The sequence below is a fragment of the Anoplophora glabripennis genome, unplaced genomic scaffold (genome assembly GCF_000390285.2).
Source record: "Anoplophora glabripennis isolate ALB-LARVAE unplaced genomic scaffold, Agla_2.0 scaffold947, whole genome shotgun sequence".
Taxonomy (NCBI): Eukaryota; Metazoa; Arthropoda; class Insecta; order Coleoptera; family Cerambycidae; genus Anoplophora; species Anoplophora glabripennis.
Genome location: NW_019417048.1, coordinates 14,177 through 24,415, shown reverse-complemented (window position 1 = coordinate 24,415; position 10,239 = coordinate 14,177). Strand labels below are relative to the sequence as shown.

Sequence of the window (10,239 nt, the reverse complement as noted above, 5' to 3'; positions counted from 1 at the left end):
AGTTCAAACGGTTCCTAAGATATTGGCAAAAAATTAAAAAAAAAATAAAGTTTTGACACCGTGTATCTCGAAAACGAAAGCCCGAAGAGAAAAATGGAGGAGGAAATGAATGTTTCTTTTTTCAAGAGAAATTTACAGTTTTCCGTTGCGACACTTATTTAGGAACACCTTGTATATTAAAAAAAAAACGGAATTTTGTATTTTTTTAAATAAATATTTAATTGGACATTTGTATTTCTAACCAGACATGTTCAATAATAGTAATATTATAATTACCATTTAATGACTTAGTACATACAAGTACTGCCTAATTTGATATAGATTGTACTTGTACTTTATTAATTTTAATATCTGAAATATTGATAAAGCTATGTATGCATTTTGAGGCACCTTTCTAATAATATTATTAATGAACTGAAGCAATAACTTATAGAATAAAAAGCCTTTTAGAGAGCATCAATAACTTTAATATAAAAAAAAAAACACTTCAAACTGTTGTCCCATAGGTACTAAAAACCACTCTAGTGCTATCGCTGTCTAAAGTAACATCTTCGGGACTAGCAAGATCGACTCGAACACTATCTGAATTATTGCGCTTACGTTGACCCCAGTTACTTAAAGTCCACTGATATACTCCCTCAGAAGAGTGACGATTTAGTTCCATGGCATCTAGTTGTGGACTGTCGAGAGTGTCAGAACTTGAGCTGGTGGCCTCAAAGGAATCTCCTCCTCCTCTAAATCTGCCTATGCCTATAAAATAAAATGTATATATAAATGTGTTAGATTTTTTCTTTATGACAAAAACATTCTTTTATTATGTCAGTAAATACATGAATTCCTTCTTGGAAAATACAAGAATGTTTAAGTGGGAATATTTTTTTCAATTTTTTTTTAGTTTATCGTCTAAAGAACACCGTGTGTAAATTTCATATTGAAATTTCAATAATTGTGAAAGTTATGGGTAATTTACTGGAAGTCAAGCGGGTATTAAAGGGTTGGACCCTTTGTGAATTCTAACAGTTCGCTAGAGCGTCATTCTATCATTAGTGTGCCGCAGTGAGCAACAATAATTTTGTGCATCGTTTTGTGAAAATTATTTAGTGAAATGGATAGTAGAAAAAGTACGAAGAAATGTAGATCAGCACTGCGAGCTCGAAGATGCGGAACACGTGCGTACTGCACACAACCCGTGAAGGGAGAATACTGTGAAGGTAGGCACGGATCGCTGCAGATGCTACCAGTGCTGTGGAGGGTATATTCTATGGTCCAGGAATCACAGATTAACGGTAAAGTAAAAAAAAATTCTCCATATATTATATGTCACACGTTTCATGTCAACAGGCACAGTGGGCTGCCCAGAATAAAAAGGCATCAATATTGATGTTCGACATGTCAAAAACTTCATATTTAAAAACTTTATCCAAAGCCGTCTGGTGATTTCAAAAAAACATGGCAGTTCCAATATGGCATCCGCAATCATGGAAAATTTTGATTAATGAGTAATATTGATAGATAAGAAACATAAAAATATGTACTGTATTGTAGACTGAATTACCATATCTATACGTTTTTGGGGTTACTGATTTCAAATTCAATGTTTGTTAAACCCCATCTGGTCACTGTTTGTCCCTAACCTTAAAAATATTTCAAATCGTTGGAATAATACTTTTCTACGATGAGTAATACAGTCTAACCACCACAATGTATGTTTTGGGGATCGCTGAAACCAATTCTGATATCCATATAACTTCCACTAGTAAGAGTTCGTACCTAACCTCAAAAAAATAGCGCAAATTTCTAAGATTACACTTTTCTATGTTTAAGAATGAAGTGTAAGCAATATATCTTTATATTTTTGGGGTCACTGAATCGAATTCATACATCTGTTTGAACCCAAGTAGTCACTAATATAGTCGTAGGTAGATATGTTAATATCTTTACATTTTTGGGGTCACTAAAGCTAACCTAACCTCAAAAACTATAATAGTTATAAAGTCTGACCATCATATCTTTATGTCTTTTTTTAGGCAATCCAAACCACGTGACAAAATCGGAATTCAATATGGCGTCGAGGGCAAACATTTGTTTGATTCATATAACATTGGGTGTGCTTTGTTAAGAGTTTGTGTTTTTCTGTTGGCTTGGCTTTGTTTTTTTGAACTTTAACTGTATAGTGAGTGTTTCGTGGATTGTAGTAAGGTGTCTTTGTTGTTGTCAATCAATATGCAGAGTGATTATTTAAAGAAGCTAATATAAGAATATTAATTAATGTAACGTTGGCATTATAATGAAAAATACATAAATTAAGGAATTGGAATGTATTAATATTGTAAAAATTCCTGATGGTACTTAACAAATTTTTCTTGATTTTTAAAAAGTATAATAATTTACCTCGGCATAAATTTCCATTCTATTTCGCTTGTATTTTCTAGTAATTTTATTCTTTTATCTATCAATGTTTGGCGCAGTTTTCTCGATAAATCATTTAAATGAGGAAAATATTTAGAATTCGTTATGTTGGATACACTATGAAAGCTAACTTGGTCTCGATTTCCACGACTTCCACAACCCACTACTATGCACGTTACCGGCATTAGTAATACATATCATTGCGATACAATTCAATAAAAGACGAGTTGAACACTTCCTTAAATAAAATACTTGAATAATTCCTTACAAAAAACTCGGATTAAACACTTTTATCTAAAAACTTCTGGACTGACTTCAATGCATCCTCAATGTAAACATCACTTGTTTGCCATCAGCGCCATATTATTATTATATAATAATATAATAATTTTTTTTATTTATTTTTATAGTCTTACTTAGTAGTCTACCGTCATTTTTTTACGTATGTGTATCTTCAGGTGCCAGATTTGAGAGTAGGGGAGAGTGTTGTACCTTGGGTATGCGTGTACCATTTGCTTTTAATCATATATCTAGAGGCCGCTGCATATGACAAATTGTTCACTCCGAATGTAGATGGCTAGAAAGTATTGTTTTGACATTCAGATTTAAGTCCCCTGAAAATTGTGGCTGTGTCATTATTTTGTAGTAGCAAATGTAAATATTTTACTCATCATAAATTTAGAATTATCCGCTTTACTGGTAAGTATTTTGTTTTTTTTATTATGCTTAGATGATTAATAAAGCTTAGGCGTTCCTTTAATAATAATGTTTTGTTTTTAATTATAACCTAAAATTTTTTTTGTCAATAAATAAATTTACTTGCATGTGCTTGTACCTTGGACCGTAACTAGGTCCTGTACCATGGACCGGTCCAAGGTACGGTACCCCTTTATCGTCAATAATAAATACCGATCATTTACATTATTGAAATAACCGTTTTCTTCAGATTTTGCATTAACCATGCCACGCAGCAAAAAGGGGGTTAAAAGAACACCAGTAAATCGACTTTATATTACATGTGCCGTTAATAAAGTGTTAAATAAGGAAGTCTCTATTCGTGAAGCTTCCCGCACTTACGATGTTCCTAAAACAACATTGATCAGACACCTAAGCAAACATAAAAGAATGGAAGGCTCTGCAGAATTTCAGTATCAAGCCAATTATAAAACGAAACAAGTTTTTTTGGTCGAAGAAGAAAATAGCCTGACAGAATATTTGATTACAGCTGCCCATCTTCATTATGGTTTAACAAAAATAGAAGTTCGGTGCCTTGCCTACCAGTTTGCAGTAGCAAATAAAATTAAATTTCCACCATCGTGGGACCAACATAAAAAAGCTTGCAAGGAATGGTTAAGGTATTTCCTTAAACGTTACACTCGACATTTATCACTTCGAAAACCAGAACCTACAAGCCTGGCTCGCTCAACTTCCTTCAATAAAGCTAATATTACATCATTTTTTGAAAATTACAAACAAGTTTTCTCCCGAAATGAATTTCCTCCGCACAAAATTTGGAATTGTGATGAATCCGGATTCCCAACCGTTCACGTACCGCCTAAAGTAATTGGACCAAAAGGAATAAAGCAACTAGGACAGATGACCAGTGGAGAGCGGGGCCAAAACGTTACCTTAATAGCAGCAATAAATGCATCCGGAAATCACATTCCTCCGATGTTGATTTTCCCTAGAGTCAACTTCAAGGCGCATATGCTAAAAGGAGGTCCTGTAGGAACTATTGGCGGCGCTAATTCATCTGGTTGGTCAAATGCATTGCTTTTTTTGCAATTTCTGGAACATTTAAAAAATCACGTTAAACCATCTGTTGAAGATCCGATTCTTTTACTTCTTGATAATCACGACAGCCATGTCAACATACCAGTTATTGAATTTTGCAAAACTAATGGGATCATTCTATTATCCTTTCTCCCACACACAAGTCATAAGATGCAGCCGCTAGATTGGACTGTTTTTGGACCAATGAAAACATACTACAACACAGCCTGCAGTGAATGGATGCTAATGCATCCAGGACAACCCATAACAATTTACGATATTGCTGAACTTATCGGAAAAGCATTTCCAAAGGCCTTCTGTCAAACCAATATTGTAAAAGGGTTTGAGGTGTCGGGACTATATCCGATCAATGAAGGAATATTTGAAGAAGATGAATTTTTAACCTCTTTCGTCACAGATCGTCCCTTGGAAAATCAGTCCCAACTTGAAGATCTTGGCAATTTGGCTGAACATCCTACAACTCCTAGTACTTGAGGTGTGATAAATTTTAGTAGCGCTAATTTAGAAAACGTCGTAACCACCAGTTTCTCAGATATTAGCAGCCAGAATAATAAAGCAACTAGTACGAATAGACCTCGTGTATCCATACTCCTCAAATGTTACGACCTTATCCCAAAGCTCCACCCCGTAAAAAGACTACCGAAGGAAGACCAAGAGGCAAATCCTGTATCTTAACAGACACTCCAGAAAAACTGGAAATTGCTGCATTAAAAAAAGTTAATCCGAAAACAGCTAAAAGCACAAAGAGACAAGTATTCGACAACTCTAATCAAGAGATTTTACAAAAAAATATTTTATCTGTCGCTTAAGAAAAGAAAGATTTCATCTACCTCTGAATCAGAAAATATGTCTATTAGAAGCGGCAGCTTTGAGGATGAAACATGGATTGAGGAGATTTTACGAGAGCAGGAAGAGACCATTGCTGAACAAAATTTTGAAGATCCTGATTTAAGAGTCGGTGATTTTGTACTAGTGAAAGTTCCGGGGAAAAAGAAGATTCACTACTACGTTGCTGAAATTGTTCGTTACGATGACGAAAATGAACTTAGATACTTACTTCGATTTAATAATGACAGTAATAAGTTCTTGAATGATTGAACAAAATTTTTTTCATTTTTTAAGGAGGATATTATTACAAAATTACCCGCACCTAGCAATGTGGGTGGAATAGCTCGAAATTCCAAAATGTTAAGCTTTGGTGTGAATTTTGGGCATTATAATGTTGAGTAGAAAATGTAATAAATATTAGAGAAATATTTGTTTACTTTTGTATTTTTGTTTTTTTTTAGAATTATATGTTCTACGATGTTTTATGTATGTTTTTAGTTTTATTTTTAACTGGACTAAGGTACACCAGTATTAGGTCCAAGGTACAAGACCAAGTTGTACCATGGTCCATTTTGTAGAAGGTTGAAAAAGGAAAATGTTTTCAATTAATGTATATTTAAAAAAAATTTTGAATACATTAATATATAATCAACGTACTAGATGTTTCAATTTTCATATCACAAGTTTTTAAGTTAATAAATAAAAAAGTTATATTTACTAATGTGAAAAGTGTCCCAATGTACAACACTCTCCCCTAACTTTTCTAAATAACAGATTAATCGGATATAATAATCAACTTTAATTTCTTTATCTGTAATAGATTATTTAAGCTATTTTGCCGATAATATTTTTTGGGGTTAGGGACGACTACTGACTATACTCGACGGCCAAAATTATAGATAATGATTGATCGCTAGCTCTTGGACTAGTAAGGGGGATGAAGCGTGCCGGGAACGAAAATCCATAGGCGTGTCTGCGTAAAAGGCAACAAGATATAGAAAATATTGAAAAAACATAATAAAACATAACATCTAATATTTTTTACGGTTTGCTATAACCGGCACTTTGATCAATTTTAATTATTACAGTATTTTAAAATGTCCCAGTTGTGTTTTTTTAATTTATAAATTTATTATAGCCATGGAATTAGACCCCTCGTCTACGCTTATGCTATGACGTTTCTCAGGTCGGGCAAATCAAGTCCGTTTACACCCACTAAAAAAGCATTTCCCTATTCCCTGCCAAGTGCAAAAGACAGAGATAAAATATAGATCGACGTTCAGAGTAACTCAGTCTATACACAATTATAGATTCTACCGATGTGCATGGCGAGCGGCACAAAGATAAATAATATTGAACCGTATAGAAATCATTTTATATTTTATACGCATTATGGTAATAGTGTTTTTATATTATGTATTAGTCACTCTTTATAATTTCGGCCGCCGAGTATAGTTGGGTTCAAACGGATGTAAGAATTCAATTCAGTGGCCCCAAAAATATAAAGATATGTTGGACACTTTTGTAACTATATTCGCGTCAGAGCTCTGTCATAGGGCTTTAATTTTCTATTAAGTCATTTTGCTGAAGTGTAAACAACATATTTTTTCTCAACTCTAAAGATGTTGGATTTCCAACCAACAAAACTCCATTTACAGGATGTTTTACTTTTCAAGTTTAATTCAAAGAAAAGTGCTTTTTTTGAATCATATCCTCACTGGCGATGAGGAATGGATACGCTATGATAATCCTAAGCGTACAAAATCGTGGGACAAACCCGGTCATGCGTCAACATCGTTGACAAAGCCAAATTACCATGATTCCAAGCTTCTGCTCTGCATTTGGTGGGATCAGCTCGGTGTAGTTTATTACGAGCTGCTCAAACCGAATGAAATCATCACGGGAGATTGCTATCAACTATAATTTATGCATTTGAGCCGAGCGTTTTAAAGGAAAAACAGCCAGTATATGAGCAGAGCAGACATTGCCCCTTTCGATTATCACTTGTTCTAATCGATGGCATATGGCCTGAAAAAATAGATCGATTGGTGGATAGCATCAAAAAATTAATTATTCTTTCGACGCATAATCTATATGCTGCTAGAAAGATGGGAAAAAGTAGTGGCTAGGGATGGACAATAATTTGAAAATAACAATGTACACAATTTTTCACAAAGCTATGAATTTGCAAAAAAATCCCTCAAAATTAATTCACAGCCTGCCAGTAAATCTGTAGAGATGCAGGAAATACTGCATAAAATATGAAAATTGATCCAGAAAAAAAGTTCATCGGCTTCCACCTACAAAAAATTTTGCAGCTTTATGATGAAAGTCGGTTGATCTTCAAGCTGGTTTTTCGAGGATGTAAGGCAGTAACTATCTAAGTTCCTTGATATAGCAAGTACCGACAGGATTGAATACAACTCTATATTGTCTAAAATGTGCCAAGAGGGAAGCCGCATATTAACCAACAGTAATGGTTAACAAAGAACATTGCTAATGAAGACAGATGTCCCATTCAGCAAGTCAAAATATGCAATTTTAGATTGTTCTTAACGTTTTTCTCTATTTTATCACAACTACTTCTTACATCAAATCCAGAATGGCATCAAACTAATATATGGTACAAAAACATCCCAGTTGCTAGGAACGCAGTCTTGGAATAGACAATGATTTTTCTAAACAAAACAAGTTTCAATTCACAATGCATATATTACGTGACTTTATCAACCTATTACTTATTTCACAGATTTAAAGAATTAATGTATGCTCACCACTGTCATCTGGAGAAGCATGGCTTTCCTCTATGCCCCTTAAAATATTTTGACAAATGTCAGACTCCAGAGGTATGGGATCATCAGAATCTCGGTTATAAATTGTAACAGCTATGTGGGCAGGATGTGGCACAGGAAGTGGGATGACCATTTTATCTGGAGAGAAAGGACGGCTCTGTTTTTTCCATGGCATCCAAAGTGTAGTTCTTGTTTCCTTTAATGAACCTAAAGCAGCAGCAGAATCTCTAAAAGTAGAGACAAAAAATTAAAAAAGTGTTTAGGACAAGCTTTTTTCACACTTCAAGATAAACATAAAAATTGATTATTAATTAAAATTATTTCAGATGTCTAAAATAAAAATTACTGTTTACTATTAAAGTAATGGAACAGTGATCAAAATGAGACAGCATGTTATTACATATTCTGGCAATTATTCAGCCCATTTGAAAGTATACTATGGATGGTATGTAGAGAGAGAGGGTAAGGGACAAGATGTAAAGTGAGATGAAAATAGTCTCCCATCACATGACTTAGGGCATTTGCAGATTTATCACAGGCGATTTGTTATATCCATTACACGGTATTAAGTGTTATTGCGTATTTTACATATAGATTTGACAGTACTTTTTTTTTAACTGTTGTGTTACTACTAAAAAAAGTCAATTTTCTAATCAAAAATAGAGTTTTTTTTAAATTAATGTCACAAGATTTTATTCTAGGTCACGTGGCTTAGGGCAAAAATCGCCGCCGGTTTTGCAGTTCATATTGGAACAGCTACAAAGCACAGAAAGTCATGGTATACTATCAAATGATTCAGCTTTATGCTGTATGAACATTGACTTCATATTAAGATTTACATTACATATAAGGAAAAATGACATATTTCAATAATAATGGATTATGCCCATTCAAAAAGCCTTCTTAACCAATGTTTATTGAAATATCTAAAAAAACCAATGAAGTTGATCTAAATGATGTTGATTTTTGTCCAAGTATGTACCATTAGCTTCCAGACACCCTATATTATGGCTGAGTCAGCTTTTTTTGGTAGTGTTGAATAATAATAATTTAAAAATAACAAATAATCCACAAATTGTAATTAGTTCTACTGGGGCAGTAATAAAACATTTTCTAAGTTAAAAGATTGATTACCAATTATAATTGTATATAAAATTAATTGTTTGATACCTTTTGGCATTCCTTTCTGAATTAAGGAAATATAGCGCAAAATACAACTAAATAATAGATCACTTCATTTAATAAAGCATTTCAGTCAATGCTAATTTTAAGGTTTTGTAATCAAATCTTCTTAGTGCCAGTTGTCTCCAAATTTGAAAAACAATGTTTTTTGAATGAGCTATTTGTTCTTTTTAATTTTCCAATCTGGAAAATCTAAAAAGAAATTAGTAACGATGTAACCATTACTACTTAAATATAAAAAACTCTTGATGTCTCACCAGATGGAAATGCACCAATTTTGTGATTTTTATTATAGTTGTAAACATGACCTTCAAACCTTTACCACTGCAATTCTAACTTTTTTGCTTTCTAGAGCACACTGTTTTTTAATTTATTTAAATATTTTTAATTCTGGACACATATAGCTACAAAATCATACAATTCCATTTTAGGTTACAGTTATATAGTGTCACCAGAAAAATTCACTTTTAAGCATAAAAAAAAAGTTCGGTATTTTATAAAAAAAATTCTACCTCAAACTCAAAATGAATGAATCTAGAGAAACTGATTCAGTGTGCTTCACGATTACGTCCAGAAGAGTGAAAATAGTTTCATTTGTTTTATGACTTAATATATCTTTATCCTACTTTCTAAATTTCACGTTTGTTCTTAAAACTCTTAAGATCATAAAAAGGTAGGTACCCAAATTTTTTTATATAGTGAAAATTGTCACTACATATTATTACGAAATTTAAGTAATCCATTAGTAATAAACAACATACATGTCCCATTACCATGGTATAGTTACCATGGTAATGGGACATGTATGTTGTTAAATTTATAAATATTTATTTTTTATTTTTTTTTTTTTCTTTTGGAGGGATTAAAAGTAAATTTAATCTCTGGAGGGTTAAAACTGACACATTAATAATTAAATTTGGAACTGAAAAAGTACCACATAATGCAAAAGTTATATTTTAAAATACTATAATAGGTATTATAATGATGGAGATGTTAGATAAATTGAAAATATTATAATCTATTATTTTTGAAAATCTGTATAAGTACAGCAATTGCAGAGATTATATTAATCTTGACTATAATTTAAAATACATACACTTTTTTATCCGCTTTCTTGCCTGTGGCTGATAACTTTGCTCTTGGATTAAAGGCTGACACTTCCAAATATGGTGACTGAACTTGTATATTTCCTCTTGGTGTATAAACATTTCCTAACAAATCAGGACCTCCAGCA

At 32.8% G+C, this 10,239-nt stretch overlaps 1 protein-coding gene across 1 annotated transcript; it reads right to left on the bottom strand.

Annotated features, from left to right (window-relative positions):
* Nucleotides 1-240: 240 nt before the first annotated feature.
* On the bottom strand, nucleotides 241-10,239 carry LOC108913652. Its single transcript, XM_018719233.2, has 3 exons — nucleotides 10,102-10,239; nucleotides 7,806-8,050; nucleotides 241-750 (listed from the first exon to the last, which is right to left on the bottom strand). The coding sequence occupies exons 2-3, from the start codon at nucleotides 7,996-7,998 to the stop codon at nucleotides 488-490; spliced, it is 456 nt and encodes a 151-aa protein (XP_018574749.1). The 5' UTR covers nucleotides 7,999-8,050; nucleotides 10,102-10,239; the 3' UTR covers nucleotides 241-487.